The sequence below is a fragment of the Esox lucius genome, chromosome 12 (genome assembly GCF_011004845.1).
Source record: "Esox lucius isolate fEsoLuc1 chromosome 12, fEsoLuc1.pri, whole genome shotgun sequence".
NCBI lineage: Eukaryota > Metazoa > Chordata > Actinopteri > Esociformes > Esocidae > Esox > Esox lucius.
Window position 1 is genome coordinate 18,908,006 of NC_047580.1, and position 17,679 is coordinate 18,925,684.

At 38.2% G+C, this 17,679-nt stretch overlaps 1 protein-coding gene across 4 annotated transcripts in view; it reads left to right on the forward strand.

The window, feature by feature from the left end:
* The window catches only part of si:dkey-178k16.1 (protein 4.1), a 54,229-nt gene that overhangs the window by 16,148 nt on the left and 20,402 nt on the right, over positions 1–17,679 (forward strand). For all 4 annotated transcript variants that reach the window (XM_020051413.2, XM_010891798.3, XM_010891799.3 and 1 more), the window contains exons 4-11: positions 5,157–5,261; positions 8,266–8,308; positions 8,401–8,476; positions 10,372–10,590; positions 14,353–14,440; positions 14,928–15,080; positions 16,659–16,756; positions 17,472–17,647. In XM_020051413.2, the coding sequence (XP_019906972.2) occupies positions 5,157–5,261; positions 8,266–8,308; positions 8,401–8,476; positions 10,372–10,590; positions 14,353–14,440; positions 14,928–15,080; positions 16,659–16,756; positions 17,472–17,647 (958 nt within the window). The remainder of the gene's footprint in view (positions 1–5,156; positions 5,262–8,265; positions 8,309–8,400; positions 8,477–10,371; positions 10,591–14,352; positions 14,441–14,927; positions 15,081–16,658; positions 16,757–17,471; positions 17,648–17,679) is intronic.

A 17,679-nucleotide genomic window follows, 5' to 3' on the forward strand; every position in this document is an offset into this window, starting at 1 on the left:
TTAATCATTAGTTCAGACCAATTTCTTTCTAAGATCCTCCAGGTCTGCGGCGCAGAAGAAATGCCACCCTGCGCAGATCAAAAAACCTCAATATATATAACTAGTGTCCAGCAACACTAGCTTCATCAACAGTTGCTCGTTTGTGGGCATTCAACAGGATTTTGCAGCGTTAGCAGTTGTATTGAGTTATAGCAATCTATCAAGTTTGTATAAAGAAGTTTATGGCAAAATCACTATTTTTAGGTACATATCCTAGTATTTGGCAATAGAAATGCTAAAACAAATGAAAATGCAGGTTATCACTGTTCACTTGCTATTCGCTACACTGACGTATAGTGCTAACGCAAGCAGGAGCGAAGACACAGACTCCCACCATGCTGTCAAATATCGTTATGTATCCCAGGGGCATTCACGTTGGGTAATTGGAATGTCACTATTCGTGGTTATATATTGATCACCCATTGAAATAAACCTGACTTTCTCGACACAGTTTTGAACAGGTGTTGCCAGGTTGACAACAATGTTTATACATTTGCTTGCTAGCACATCAAGAGCAGCTAATGCACCAAAATTCTGTTTTAATTCCCACAAGCGAGCAACTGTTGGTGAAGCTAGTGTCGCTGGATTGACATATCCCTTGTTATCATGAAATACACAATGAAATACGGCATTTAATGTTGAAATATGCCATAAAATTATGAAATACACAGTGACATTATGAAATACACATCATGATGAAAAAAAAGATTAAAAAATACAATGTATTATTATGAAAAATTATACCATTATTTTAAAAGGGGCACACTTTCATAATAATGTGCTTAAAATAATGTTTCTTTAATTAATTATTTTTATATTTAATTATTTCATTTTTACCCCTTTGGTCCTCTATATCACTACTGGGTTGAAGGTTCTCTCGCACTCACTCTATAGCTCATCTAGTGGATGTTTCTCTACTAGGTACAACAATTTTGTCTATAAAATCTTATCTGTAAATCGAGCCGCCCAAGCTGATTTTTACATGTGCACTGTCATTAAAAAAGTCAAATTGTTTGGGAAACATATTTTTAAATACTGACAATGGCCTACTGGCTACTGTCTAAATCTGTAACAAATCCGGATGTGGTGGATGCCAGGAGGATGCAACCTACCGGAATGCATAGTGCCTACTAGGGGTTGACTGATATTAAAATTTTTTGGCGCCAATGCCGTGACCGATTATCAGTGATCAAGGAGACCACTGACCAATATTTGGGGCTGATACACATTTCCAGTAAAAAAATTTACTGTCAAAATTTAAGTAGCACAAAACTTTCTTCGCATGCAATTTAACATGTTTAATTAAAAACTAGAAAACATTTTAAAATTATATTTTGTAGAAAGCATTTCTTGAGAATTGAAATGTTCGAGAGAAAAATAATTACCTAAAAAGCTCCCCAAATCAGGTAAATGTTTCTGTTTACAATCTTTGTCAGGTTTCTTTCCTATAATAATGTATGAATTAAGTAAAACTTTACTGTAACTGTGGTGTAGCCATCTGCAAAGAAAGGGTGTTTCAAAAGAAAGTTAATAGGATCAAAAAACTAAAATATGCTTAAATTATTAGAGCACAAAAGCATTGGAAAGCCTTAAGGTGTGATGCTCAGGTGTTTATATACTTTTGGCCATATAGTGTATATGCAGACATTCAAGTTCCAGATCATGTGCCTGGACACTGTGTAAAAAAAAAATGCTTAGCTAGATATTTATGAAATGGATTTGGACTATTCAAGAATCCTTGAATTAATTAGTGTTTTACAAATGAGAAGCATATTTTTCCCAAACTTGAAAAGGCATGTTTTTGATGTTCTCACCGGTCTGTAGCCAAGCATATCTTTTCTTGATCAATCTACTTACTTCTTGACTGAACACTCCCACTCTCACTCTGTCTGAAACTCACCATTGGCCCATATCTTGATATTGTCTCCCTTCATTGTGTTTCTAAATCTCTAAAACGGATTTCTAGGATTGCGCCAAATGGATTTTAATGCAATCAACCCATAGTAATAGGGTGGCAGACATGTGGATGCAGAAGGGATGTCAGCGGAATCTCATCAATAGCTTGGTTGCTCTTGAAATGTGCGTTGCATTTTCATCATTCAGTAAGAACATCCAGAATGTCTCTGCAGCCACTATGTTATTCACCTCTTCACTCAGCCTGGCTGCTGTAATCTGCCGGACTGGTATTACAGCATTTCATTGATTAAAGACCAGGTTATGTTTAATGGTTCATTCATATTTAATTGATGTGCTATTCATAATTGTGTAAATAAATGACTTCTGTACCACTGCTTGTCTTTAAAATAGTATAACAAAGCCATATGCCCTGTCACTCAAAAGACAAGAGCACAGACAAAAGGGGACCTATTACTTCTGTTTCCATGGTAACAGCTGTACTGTAGGAGACAGTTTTCCCTGGAGATGTGTGTGTGTGTGTGTGTGTGTGTGTGTAGAAAGCATCTGCCAAGGCTGTCTCTGAAACACTGAAACAGGCGGAGTGTCATCTCTAAGCCTTAAATGGGTGAAAACTAGGTGTGGCTCTTTTGTCTCCATTGCATCCCTTAGGGCTTAGTAGTTAATGTAAAATATCTGTCAACATAAAGAAGGGTGGATTTTCAATAGTGTGATTACTATATTTCTTTAATCAATTAATATGTTAGTGATATGAAATATAATGCCGACCAATTGGAGTCAGTTTTTAATTACAAAAAGAATCGTGTTGGATTATGATTTTGCTAATCGTTTTAAACATTCAAAGCAATAAATTAATTGTCAAAATAACAATGTCAAGTGGTGTTGGGGTTGGTTGGGAATGTGGTCCTATAGGATGTTCACAGATCTCTTTTTAGTGACTCTCTTCTCCCCAGCCATTACCTGCGGTGTGCATCTATACTAGTGTTAATGAAATCTGTATCAGTGTAGAAAATGATATAGCCTGGATCCAGTCCCATTTCCTTCAGCAACCAGCGAGCAGAGTAGCTTGTTCAGGAGAGGACTTTGTGATTTTGAGGCCTAAGGCAGAGGTCAGTCTGAGGTCCCCTCACATCCATATTGTAAACCTAGCTAATATGCCTCCACCGTGAAATTTGATAAACACTAAAATCGATATACTGTAGACAGATGAGAAAATATCACCTAAATGAAACTATTCAAGAGTGGTATACTATAATGACAAACATATAGCTGCAGTGCAGTGATAAAGGGGTTTCCTATGACTTATGGCCCTAAGTAGCCAATCACCATCAAAAACCTATTCACCCTCCTTCCCTAGTGACATTTTGCTACTGTCCACATTTGCAACCATCCTGGGGCCATCTACTTGACAAAATGTTGTTAAAGGCAAGGGCTCAGTTGAGGTCCTGCCACGTCTCACATCTCAGAGGTTCTGTATATGTCTGCTTTCCGTTTGTCTGAAATACTCGAAGAGATAAAGGACTATAAGCTTTCTAAACTGTGCTGGAATACCAGAATATGACCACTCTATCTAGGCTGACTTCACCCACTACAAGGCAAGCAAGATTGCCATCAGCTCTGTCCGATGGTGTGACACTTGCTTCCAAAACATGACCCCTCTGACACTGGAAATGCTGACCCTATGTAACCAGTTATTGGATCCTTTGAACAGTACATATTGGTTGAACATCACTATACACAGTACGCACACGACAGAATGGCTATAGACTAAGCCTGGAAAGCTTGACCCTCACTGTCCAATTTAAAAAGTAATTATCACACTTACTTTTAAAAGATTACATCATTTTTAAAACTCTGGGTCAATAAGACAAATGGTTCACAAGTAAACACATTCAGTTAGTTTTAGCAAACATGCTAACACTGGATGGTAAGGATTAATTTCCCTATATTTGAACCATATTTTAAAACAATCATAAACATTGACTTAATCACTTTCAGTATTGTGAAAATATCACTATTTGGGTTCCAGACCATGATACTTTTTAGTACCAAGTTACAAGCCATTTTGAAATCCATTGCTTAGCCTTGATCCAACTGTAGTTAGATGCGTAAGTAAGTCGATGGGCTTTGGGGTTTATGAGGTGTTCATTTTTTTTTTATTGTTTTCCAAAAATTCTAAATGGCAGATGATCCATCATGGTGCACTTTATCTGTTCTTGAAGAGAATGAATTTATCATGACTAAAGAGACTTGTCAACAACAGGCCTATAATATCAGGCAAACACGGCAGAGCAGATAGGCTGTCTGATTATGTTTCATTCTTTTAAGCTGTGCCTATCAATGAGATTCAGCAATCAATAAATTGTATTAATTGTTGTACCTTGCGATCAATTATCCATTATAGTGACATTTTCTTTTCTATGCTGCCTGTAGCATTACCTTTAATTATATTATATTAACAGTTGCTGGTAGTACATTATGTTAATACATCCGTTATGTTAATTGTACTTTAGAATTGTTCCAAGAATTCTCAGACAGGCAACGGGCAGATGGGCAGTATAGGTCAATTATGACAAAAAAATGCTGCCACCTGAACAGTGTCTTACCCATGCTGTGGCCTTCAGCAACCGGCCATCTGTCCCACAGATACTGACTAGAATGTATTTAGCGCATCAGTGGAGTTTAGATCAGTGGATGAGGGGCCCTTCAGCAGAGACATTTTGTTATTTACTGTTATTCTAGTTAGTTATGTCCAGTTCAGTTATGGATCATTTGGCCTGTTTGTCGGTTATAACTATTTCGCATCACATTAACCTCCCTCCTCCACTTTTCAATAAGGTTTGCCATACTGATCTGTAACACACACTGGAAAGGTCTATTTATGAATTCCAGGCTGTCATGGCAAAGTCAAATCTATTTTACCATTCATAACGCGTACAGCTCTGTTCAATAAAGCAGTGTCACAAACTTTTCAGGGGTTAAATAAATAGCATCTATATTTAAAAACTTGCTGTTACTATCTGATTTCTGGGATATTCAGGACACACAAATGGACACATTTTGTCAGTGTGAGTAATGCTCCAGCCTGGAAGAGATTTCAACTGCATAATGATAATATTACTTGACTCACTTTTATCTTTCAACACCAAACAATTTGTGTGCATTTGTATAATCATGTGTTGTTGTGTGTTTTTCTTTTACAGAAATTTGCCCGGGGGCAATCCGTGTTAGACATGGTGTGTGATCATCTAAACCTGCTGGAGAGGGACTACTTTGGCCTGACGTTTTATGACACAGACAACACCAAGGTCAGGACCTTCATTCTCCCTGGCAACTAGAGCCCTACTTACTGCCACTTATTGGCACCTGTATCAGCAGTCATCCTTTTGTGAATCCTGATGATGTTTACATCAACAACCCATTTTCCTGTTATTGAAGCTAGTTGGTTTTTTTCAGAGGGGTGGGAAGTGAAAACAATACCGTTTAAAACCGACAAGGCACAAATGTGCGCTACAAAAAAGTGACAGCAAATTGAAGCAGGGCATCTAGGCTACGAGATGGTGTTTTTTTGCCTGTGACATTCATTTGCTTAGTGAGATAAGATTTTATCTCATGGTGTCTGTGACTGTCCTCCCTGTCTTTCTTACAATGTCAACTATCATGACCAAATCGTTTTGTGCTACAGATTCATCACTACCTCAAATACTCTGAGTAGATTCTCAGGAACACAGAGATTTTAATCTGTTATCTCTGATGCATATTCACTTCAGGGGAGTCATTTGAAGGAGGCGCTAAGCTGAAAAACTGCATGTAGCAAACATTGCATGGATATAGCTAGGCAGTGGGACATTATACACAGATTGCTTGTGTGTGTGTGTGTGTCAGTGTGTGAAACAGAGTGCAAGCATGTTTTCAAGTGTATAGAACATTGTCTAGAGGATGTAGGTTTGCCTCAAAATTGGAAGCATGAAAAGTTTTAATTGCAATGAATTTCAGAGTTTCTGATTCAGTAATGTGTGTTTCTTTTCCTTACATAAAATGCAGCATGTCCTAAAAATTATGCACCATTTTAAGAAAAAGTGTATTGACAGCCCTAAAATTGCAATTATTATGAAATTAATTGACAGCACTAAAATGTTGTGCTAATTAATTGACATCACTAATAATTAGTACTATTTAATTGACTGCACTAATATAAGTAATCTCTAATGAATTAAATACATTTACCCTTTTCGCAAAGTCAGAAGAACTGCTACCGCAATAGTTAGAATATAGTAAGAATATCAACACAACACCATCCTGCACGATTAAATTCTTGTTGTATGCCATGTTACGAGAATTTCTTTTTGAAGGATGACACTGTGTTGTTCGGTGCATTTGACAAATAAACTTTGAAACTTTAATGTATTTTTTTGTGGGTCTTCTGTTATAATATATAGAAAGATAACTTTTAAATGATTTATTGAAATTGGAAGAATCAACAGAGGCAACATTTATATTTAATTTATGCCAGGATATATAGTTACCGAAATGACAAGTCATTGGCATTGACATAGGCCGTTATTGTGTTATTGGGCAATAATTTTTTATCGGTGCATTCCAACTGCAGTCTGACCAACAAAAGGTTATTGCTAGATCTAAAGGATGTGTGTGTGTATATATGGGTATATATGTTGGTGCCAGACGGGCCGGTCTGAGTATTTCACAATCTGCTCAGTTACTGGGATTTTCACGCACAACCATTTCTAGGGTTTACAAAGAATGGTGTCAAAAGGGAAAAACATCCAGTATGTGGCAGTCCTGTGGGCGAAAATGCCTTGTTGATGCTAGAGGTCAGAGGAGAATGGGCCGACTGATTCAAGCTGATAGAAGAGAAACTTTGACTGAAATAACCACTTCTTCTTGTGCCACACTTTGTTGCCTTGGCCGTGTGTTTTGGGTCATTGTCATGCTGGAATACCCATCCACGACCCATTTTCAATGCCCTGGCTGAAGGAAGGAGGTTCTCACCCAAGATTTCACGGTACATGGCCCCGTCCATCATCCCTTTGATGCGGTGAAGTTGTCCTGTCCCCTTAGAAGAAAAACACCCCCAAAGCATAATGTTTCCACGTCCATGTTTGACAGTGGGGATGGTGTTCCTGGGGTAATAGGCAGCATTCCTCCTCCTCCAAACACGGTGAGTTGAGTTGATGCCAAAGAGCTTCATTTTGGTCTCATCTGACCACAACACTTTCACCCAGTTCTTCTATTGATCATTCAAATGTTCCTTGGCAAACTTCAGACGGCCTGTACATATGCTTTCTTGAGCAGGAGGACCTTGCGGGCTCTGCAGGATTTCAGTCCTTCGTGGCGTAATGTGTTACCAATTGTCTTCTTGGTGACTATGGTCTCAGCTGCCTTGAAATCATTGACAAGATCTTGTCCCTGATATCCTTGGACAGCTCTTTGGTCTTGGCCATGGTGGAGAGTTTGGAATCTGATTGATTGATTGCTTCTGTGGACAGGTGTCTTCTATACAGGTCACAAGATGAGATTAGGAGCACTCCCTTTAAAAGTGTGCTCCTAATCTCAGCTCGTTACCTGTATAAAAGACACATGAGAGCCAGAATCAATGTATAAAAATGTTGACATGCGTTTTTCTGGATTTTTTTGTTTTTATTCTGTTTCTCACTGTTCAAATAAACCTACCATTAAAATGATAGACTGATCATTTATTTTTCAGTGGGCAAACGTACAAAATCTGCAGGGGATCAAATGATTTCTTACCTCACTGTACATGTAGACTTTCCCATATGGGACTACAATTTGGTAGCTAATCTGAATATTTAAGGGCTTGTACACTATTCTGTAATATACATCCACACCACATAAAATTAAATAGTTTTCTTTCCAAATGTTTCTCAAATGGGCATATCCAGGGGATAGATAGGCTATACAGATGGGTATTCTGAACCACAACGTGTATAACGTTTACTAGATTGCCAAGCTAGTTAGTTTTCATCTTGATATTTGCTAAGGCTATCTAGTCGTTAACAGATTGATTCTGCTATTTTCCTTGTAGACGCTAGAGGGCTTAACATTTAGTATTACTTGCTTAACATCCTTAATTATCATGTTTTGGGAAGGAAGTGTATTTTATTAATATAGCAATGGATGCATTTTACCCCATTTGAGGAGATTTAGAATTGAAAGTCAGTACAAGAGTTAATTCCTTGACTGGATTTCTAACGGGAATAGCATTTACTTTTCTTAAATGTGTTTTACTTTTGGCATTTACTTTTTTATGGCTTTACATATTGTCTCTTTCAGAATTGGCTGGACCCGTCAAAGGAGATCAAGAAGCAAATCCGAAGTCAGTGTGACACACACACACACACACACGCACACACACACCCAAACACTCACACACACAGTACTAATCGCTTGACTGTCATTCATCCACAGTTGGCTCATGGCATTTTGGCTTTGCTGTCAAATTCTACCCACCGGACCCATCTCAGCTAATCGAAGACATCACCAGGTGTGTTTGGATCATCAATAGCAACAGTTTTTACAATAGAATAGTATAAAATATTTTTAACTACTATTATTAATTCCTCCAGTATCAGTCCCAGAGATCCAAATTTTATTTTTCATTTTTATTTCTCGCTATTTAATTCTTAAGTCTTCTTGCTCTGCCCTTATGTTTAACCTCTAACAGTTTAAACACTTTCTTTGTCTGAACCAGGGCCACAGGTATATGTCAGCTGTCTTTGATCTCAGCCGTTGCATTCATATGTTTTACTGTCAAATGTCAATACAAAATGAGGTTCTCCCAATAAAAACTTGAAAAGATCTTTAAGAAAGTAAAAATAAAAAATGTTTGCTTGTATGAGTATTCAACCCCCATATATTCATATTTGATAAAGCCTCCTTTGCTTTGATAACAGATTGAAGTATTTTGGTATTTACCAGCTTTGCACAGTGTTGGAGGGATTTTGGCACATACATCTTTGCAGATTTGTTCCAGGTTGTTGATGTTCATTGGACAACGCATGTAGATCGCAATTTAAAAATAGTGCCAAAGATTCTCAATGGGATTGATATCTGGACTTTCACTGGGCCACTGTAGGTAATTCTTTTTTTTTTTTCTTGAGCTTTTCTTGCTTTTGCCTTTTGCTCACGATCATTGCCCTGATGAAGGATTAATTTCCTCCAATGCACAGGACTGAAGCATGTTCTTTTGCAGTATTTTCTATCATTTTTTTCACTGGGTGCTTCCACAGCACAGGGGTTGAATACTTATGTAAGCAACATATATACATTTTATTTTTCTTACAAATATTTAACATAAAATCAATGTACCAATGTACCATTTTAAATCTATAATATGAGATGATTGGTCTGTCTTAAAGCACTGGGTATTTTTGGATAATTTTTGGTAATTTTCTTTTCTTTTGGGTATTGTGGGTTGGTAATTTTATTTTCTTTTGGGGAAATTTGGGTTGTTTAAAACAACTTGTTTTGCTTTCTTTTGTGTAATTTATCTACTATAGTTTTGCACTTTACTCTAGTATTGGAGGATTTTTACAGACTGCACTAATACTGTAATTTGTATCTATCCAGTGCCTACCCAGCAACTGACCTTGAAGTCATCACTGATAGTTAGCAACCACAGCTACACAGTTCAAAGCTAGCGTTTGAACCTGCTGGTTAAAAAATACATTTATCTGACAATGAAATACAAAAGATTATAGAATACATGACTGCAAAATATTCCAGACAGTTGCTTAAGGGGTAGATCACGGCCTCTCCAATTAGATAATTTGTTGTAAATAAGAAACAGATTATGGAAGGCTCTCTCACAAGAGAATTAAAAGAGAGGAGACTTGGAAGTGACAGTATTTACAGCATTGTCTCACATGAAGATTGTGTCACTACATACTCGGATCAGAATCAGAAAGAGTTTTATTGCCAAGTTTCACAACAAACTAGGAATTTGTTCTGGTCCGTCAGTGAAGCACTTTGTACAAAAGGAATAAAAACAAATAAGAATAGTGGGCTGAGCATAAAAACTGTAGACTGGGCATTAATAAATTACAAAAAATATACTAAAAACATATTTAAGGTGCAAGATCAGACAGCCCTTTTGCTAAAACCATGTATTTAATGTAAAATATTGTTGGTAGCACCATGCCAGAGATGGACTGGTAATTTTCTATTCTACTCCTATTATGCGGAAGGTGCACAATTGATAAGATGTGGTACATTTAATTGAAAAAGATGCTATTTGACAAATAACCTGTTTTATTAATGTTTTATATATCACGTCAGAAAATAGGAATTTCTTAATGCACAATCTAGGTAGTCCTCACCCTGTTTCTGTCCATTATCATTGGTTTAGTGCCTATAAACACAACTCATTGATCCATGCAGGTACTACCTGTGTCTACAACTGAGGGACGACATGCTCTCCGGGCGTCTGCCCTGCTCCTTCGTGACCCACGCCCTGCTTGGCTCCTACACAGTGCAGGCGGAGCTGGGGGACTATGAGCCAGAGGAACATGGGCCTGACTATGTCAGTGACTTCCGTTTTGCCCCCAACCAGACGAGGGAACTGGAGGAGAGGGTGATGGAGTTACACCGCAACTACAGGTCAGGGCCGGACCGGAGCCATGCTATCATCATTGTAAATAAAAAGCCTCCAGATCAGCATATTCTGCATAGGCCCAAATACACCAACCATTGTAATTTATAGGGATAGAAAAGTTGATTTGTCCCCTAATCAAATGTTTAAGATACGGTTGCATCAATCTGAATCAAATGCATCATGTGTCAGACCAAAGATCGATATAAACATTACATACGGCACTTAGAAAACAGGTTTTGCTTACATAACTTTCTTTCAACCTTCCAAAATTACCGCTCATCATTTGTTGAAAATAGAGCATCCTCTATACATCTCCAGTAAGGACTGCTTAGCATGTAAATGTTTTGACAGTTATTGATCTACAAGTTGTTTTGTAGACCTGCTGAATAATCATATTAACTGTGTGCTATGCACATGCTCAGTGAAACTGTGTTCTATGCACAGTTTTTGTGCTGATCACAAGAACTAGCTTATTCCTTATCTTGATCATATGACTGTGTGGCTTACTCAGCATGCATATTCTTGAAAGTTTATTAGTTAAGTGACAACACTCTTGTTATTGGTTAGGTTATTGTGAAGGTAAAAAAGTTCTGTCCTTGAGAAAGGAAGTCAACCTTAATTGCTTCAAGGTCATTGCTGAACAATCTAATCTATTTTCAGTCTACTTACCTAATAAAATTAGGGTAACAAAAAAATGCTCTTTTGAAGATTGTGTTTTACAAGAATGACAATAGCCTAATACCCTAGAGAAAAAAAATAATCTAGCCATACATGCTGTTCAGAGTTTACATTAGATTTTATTTAGATTTGTCACGTTCACATGAATCAGCAAGGTGTTTTAGAGTTTTTCTTCAAACATTCAGTGGATGTACATACAGTGAGGGATTTTATTTTTGATCCCCTGCTGATTTTGTTTGTTTGACCACTGACAAATAAATGATCAGTCTATAATTTTAATGGTAGGTTTATTTGAACAATGAGAGACAGAATAACAACCAAAAAATACAGAGAAATGCATGTCATTTTTAAAATATTTTTTTATTTATTTTAATTATTGAAATAAGTATTTGATCCCCTCTCAGTCAGAAAGATTTCTGGCTCCCATGTGTCTTTTATACAGGTTACGAGCTGAGATTAGGAGCACACTCTTTAAGGGAGTGTTCCTAATCTCAGCTTGTTATCTGTATAAAAGACACCTGTCGAAAGAAGCAATCAATCAGATTCCAAACTCTCCACCATGGTCAAGACCAAAGAGCTGTCCAAGGATGTCAGGGACAAGATTGTAGACCTACACAAGGCTGGAATGGGCTGCAAGACCATCGCCAAGCACCTTGGTGAGAAGGTGACAACAGTTGGTGTGTTTATTCGCAAATGGAAGAAACACAAAAGCACTGTCAATCTCCATCGGTCTGGGGCTCCATGCAAGATCTAATCTTGTGGAGTTGCAATGATCATGAGAACGGTGAGGAATCAGCCCAGAACTACATGGGAGGACCAAGTCCCTTCCCTTTCTCAGTTCAATTCATTAGTGTTTCAGGGGCGGAGACATCAGTGCGGGACCTCTATAAATAATACAATACTGAAGGAGGAGTGAAGTAGATGAGAAGTGCCAGCAGAGGAGGGAGAAATGTTACTACTGCAGCACACTGAACTGAATCATATTAATTGGTTCTAATCAATCCGAATTGCACCAAATCATTTCAAACTAAAACGTATAGATCCTGTATCATATTGGTGCAGACATATCCTGATATATATCGAGTAGGTGTGCAAGGTTAAGATGCAAATCCCTATTAATAACCTAACAACTGCATTGTAGACACTGTTTTTATTGACAAGTATCAACGTACCGGGAGGCGGGCTGGGACTAGAATTTGGGATCAGCATTTCACTCCGGCCCATTATCTTTCAGTGAACATTACACAAGTTTGTTTTATTTCTCAAGACCTTCACTGTTAGGCATCTGGTACCAAGTGATTACCAATTGGGTAATATTCTCCATATACAGCTCTGGAAAAAAGTAAGAGACCATTCCAAATCTTTCTTAAATCAGCATCTCTATAAGTACGGCAGCCATTCCATTCCAGTTTCTGTTAAATTCCAACACAGGCACACCTCATTTTACTTAATGATGTACTGATTAGGTGATTAACTGAACCAAATCTAATTTAACGAGGAAAAGTATAAAAACCACTGCTGTGGTCATCACTATCCTCTTGCAATAGGACCAGCTGGAAGGTTGTGCAAGTAGTACCTCAAAGGTAATTTGAATAAAAAAATAACTATTCAGCATGACAAATTCTGGCTTTACTGGCAGAGGGATATAGTGAACGTCAGGTTGCTTCCATCCTCAAAATTTAAAAGACGGCGGTTCATAAGAACAAGGTCAAGCAACAGATATTGGGGACAACAAAGCTACAGACTGCCAGAGGGCGAGAACGACTGTTCACTGACCGAAATGACTGTCAACTAATTCGAATGTCACTCAACAACCTTAGGATGACATCAAGTGACCTACAAAAAGAATGGCAAACAGCAGCTGGGGTGAAGTGCAGGCTCCTAGGTGCAGGGCTGAAGTGGTGCAAAGCTAGAAAAAAGCCCTTCATCAATGAGCAGCAAAGAAGAGCCAGGCTGAAGTTTGCAAAAGAGCATAAGGATTGGACCGTAGAGGAATGGAGTAAGGTCATCTTCTCTGATGAGTCACTTTCAGCTTTGCCCAACCCTTGGTCATCTGATGGTTAGACGGAGACCTGGAGAGGCCTACAAGCCACAGTGTCTCACACCCACTGTGAAATTTGGTGTAGGATCAGTGGTGATCTGGGGATGCTTCAGCAAGGCTGGAATCAGGCAGATTTGTCTTTGTGAAGGATGCATGAATCAAGCCAAGTATAAGCTTATCCTGGAAGAACACCTGCTTCCTTCTGCTCTGACAATGTTCCCCAACTCTGAGAATAGTTTTTTCCAGCAGGATAATGTTCAATGCCACACAGCCAGGTCAATCAAGGTGTGGATGGAGGCCCACCAGATCAAGACCCTGTCATGACCAGCCCAATCTCCAGACAGTGTACTTACCAATGTCAGTGGGAGATATAACCTCTGGAATTTGATCAAGAGGAAGATGAGTGGTCACAAGCCATCAAACAAAGCAGAGCTTCTTTGTGCCAGGAGTGGCATAAAGTCACCTAACAGCAATGTGACAGATTGTTGGAGATAAAAAATCTGGGTTATTCCACCAAATTTTTATTTCTGAACTCTTCCTAAGTTAAAACATTAGTATTTTGTTGTTGAAAAATTAATATAAATTTGTTTTCTTTGCATTATTTGAGGTCCGAAAACAATGCATATTTTATTGGTTATTTTGACCAGTTGTTATTTTCTACAAATAAATCCTCTAAATGACAATATTTATATTTGGAATTTGGGAGTAATGTTGTCAGTAGTTTATAAAATAAAATAAAACTGTTCACTTTACTCAAACACATACCTATGAATAGTAAAACCAGAGAAACTGATAATTTTGCAGTGGTCTCTTAATTTTTGCCAGAGCTGTATTATGAAAGTTACACATAACTGACATAGTTTATTTTACCCTCAAACATGCAGTAGCCCTAAACTTGAGTGCCTCAACCACTAATTCCCTTGACAAACTTGTTTACCATAACTCAAACACATAACCAAACCTGAACAAGACAAATTGTTTTCTTAATTGTAAGGGCTATTAGTTGTGTTGTGAGATGTCAAAGTAAAAATTCTGTGTTCTACCTTAGGGGAATGAGTCCAGCAGAGGCAGAAGTGAACTTTCTAGAAAATGCCAAAAAGCTTTCCATGTACGGTGTAGACTTGCATCACGCTAAGGTACAGTATGAGCTAGGAACAGATTTCCAAATTGTGTTTGTTTGTGGTGGGATTTGGTGGCGATGTGTGTACAATTTTAACGATTCTGTTGGGGAGAGTAGGATATTATGGATTTACCATAATAAAGAAATCTGTATTTGGCGTAGACGTTAGGTTTAGGGTAAATGTAACCATTTGGGTTAGAGTAAAAATGTGTATTAAGATTATGGGGTTAGGTTTAGGGAAAAAATCTTTCAATTTAAATCATAGTTTGGGTCCCCGCAAGGATAGCATATGTGTGTGTGTGTGCGCGCATTTCTACATAATGGAAAATGCAATGCACATGATAAAAACGTGATGTGATAGCCTTTTCCAACCTAACTGTAACCCTAGAGATCATATTACATAATTGTATATGTCTGGATTGGATACTTATAATAGTGACACAAACACTTCTTTGCAATCTACAAGCTTCTTTCGCACCTGTTGCACCCTCTGTTCCTGATAGGATTCAGAGGGTATTGACATCATGCTTGGCGTCAGTGCGAATGGACTTCTAATCTACCGTGACCGTTTGAGAATCAACCGCTTTGCCTGGCCGAAGATCCTCAAAATATCCTATAAGAGGAGCAACTTCTACATCAAAATACGCCCTGGGGAGGTAGATGGACCATATTACCTTATATTTTCACATTCATTATGCATGTTGTTAGAGATAGCACTTCACTATATGCTAACTCTGCAAAACAGTCAAGAGTGCCACAAAGCATGAAATATTAAAAAGGTCAACCTTTAGAGGAATCAGTTGTTTTGTGTTTTTACCATAGTTTTTCCAAGTATGGTTGCTGTGACCTGATGTGCCAATTGTCCTTTGCTAGCTTAATGTTAGCCATTATTGAACATTATTCAACTGAATTATACTAAAGGGTCACTTTTTAATGTTATCTGGGGACTCAGCAAGCCGCAGAATAATTGAACATAATGTGTTTCAATGTGGGGTGTTTATTCTGGTGGTGTTATTTGTTACTCCAAAAATTAGGAAGATGTGGCACATTTTGTGCTCTTGGAAATGGCCTTCTGCTACCATGCATTGACTTCAAAGCATGGTGGGTAGCTTATAAGGATATACTTTCATTAGTGACTTTGATTACTTGAAATGTTAATGTCTAATTTGGTTGGCTACGATTTTCAACTGCTAACATGATTATCTATCAAACGCTTTCGTCTGTTTTCTGCTTCTCAGTGTCTATGTACAGCTTATACAGAATGCTAATCTGACCCTGATCTTCATTCAGGGATTGTAGGATTGCTTTATGTAACCAGTTTTCAGTACTGCTGTTTGATGTATGATACAGTACAGTGTCCTCAACTAATATTGGCACCCTTGGTCAAGCAAAATGAGCTGTGAATTTTTTTTATACATTTTTTATCCTCTTGATCTTTAATTCAAAATATTAACAAAAACATTGTTAAACAATTGAAAAAAATTATAACACGTGCTCAAATACATAATAAAAAAAATATATATGCAAAATATGTGTGTGACACAGCTGTAGGCTCCCCTTCCCATTTAAGGGAATACTTTGTTCAACCTCCCTTTGCCAAGAAAACAGCTCTGAGTCTTCTCCTGTAATGCGTAATGAGGTTGGAGAACACATAGCAAGGGAACTGAGACCATTCCTCTGTATAGAATCTCTCAAGATCCTTCAGATTCCGAGATTCACACTTGTGGTCTCTCCTTTTGGGCTCACCCAACACATTTTCTATGGAGTTTACGTCAGGGGCCAGGGATGTTCATGAAAAAACCTTGATTCGGTGGTCAGTGAACCATTTGTGTGTTGATTTTGAGTTGTGCTTTGGAACATCCTGCTGGAAGATTCAACAACGGCCCAGTTTTTGTTCCAGCTTTGGTTATTCCTCTTCACACCTTACCTGGTTATTTGGGCCACTGAAATCTAATAAGATTAGACAAAAACTGATGTTTAGCCAGGAACTGATTTAATTATGACCGTAATTTGCTAGTAGTGTACTTTGGCAGTTCGCAAGCTAAAGTACTCTAGCAATTGGGCCTGAAAATAACATTGTCTTATGACACTCAGCAATTTCTTTGCTTTAAGCAGTGGTTCCACACATACACACACACACACACACACACACAAACACACACGTGTTCATTCACTTCCTCGGTTCACTCCTTTAATCCCCCACTCATCCCCCACTCCTGCCCTCCACCCCCCAGTATGAACAGTTTGAAAGCACCATCGGCTTCAAGCTGCCCAACCACCGGGCTTCCAAACGCCTGTGGAAGGTCTGCATTGAACACCACACCTTCTTCAGGTAGGCAGTTGCCCATCAAGTGACACAGGAAAGTACACGTGCACAGAAACACCCCACTGGACACCCTAAGCATCCCACAGAGCATGCTCCATTGATCAAACAACACTCAATACCTTCCTATGACACAGTTTCATTTTATCAATTTCAAATGTAGTTTCAACTGTTTTGGCACTCTTTATATCTATAGAATCTAGGCATGGTTACCCCAGATCTAAGCCAATAACATGTTTTCTTGACATCAACATTCAAGAAGTGTTAGAGATACTTTAGATGTATACTATTACTAAAATTGGCATTGGGTTGTGTTTACGTATGTTTACGTCTCACAGTAGGTAACATTAAATATGCATTCTGCAATTTTTGCCAATGCTTGTGAAAGTGCCGCAGTCAAACATTTGTGCCCAATGTAACTGAAAAAGGTTTAGAACACTATAATCAAGGAATTCAATCTTATTTTCAAATACACAGAAGGCGATTCTGGCCAAAATGTACAAGTTGAAACACAAATCTTGGGCTCAATTTAAAATGTTTGTTGTGGTATTTCATTTTGAAATGGCAGTATCATATTCGAATCACATCCACAAAACATTTAGAAAACTTCAAGGTCATGAAGGATACACTCTTGGTATGTCTTCTGTTAGCGTGTAATTTAAAATCTTATCATAATCGTGGCAAACTCTTTAAGTCTTCATAGTCAAACAGAGTTTTCCTATAGGTTGGTGTCTCCAGAACCCCCTCCCAAGGGCTTCCTGGTGATTGGCTCCAAATTTCGCTACAGTGGGCGGACCCAGGCCCAGTCTCGTCAGGCCAGTTCACTGATCGACCGCCCAGCTCCACAGTTTGATCGATCAGTTAGCAAGAGGTATCTGCTACCCCGCAGTGTGGATGGAGGTAGGTCCGGACTCACATACAATAATTACTAT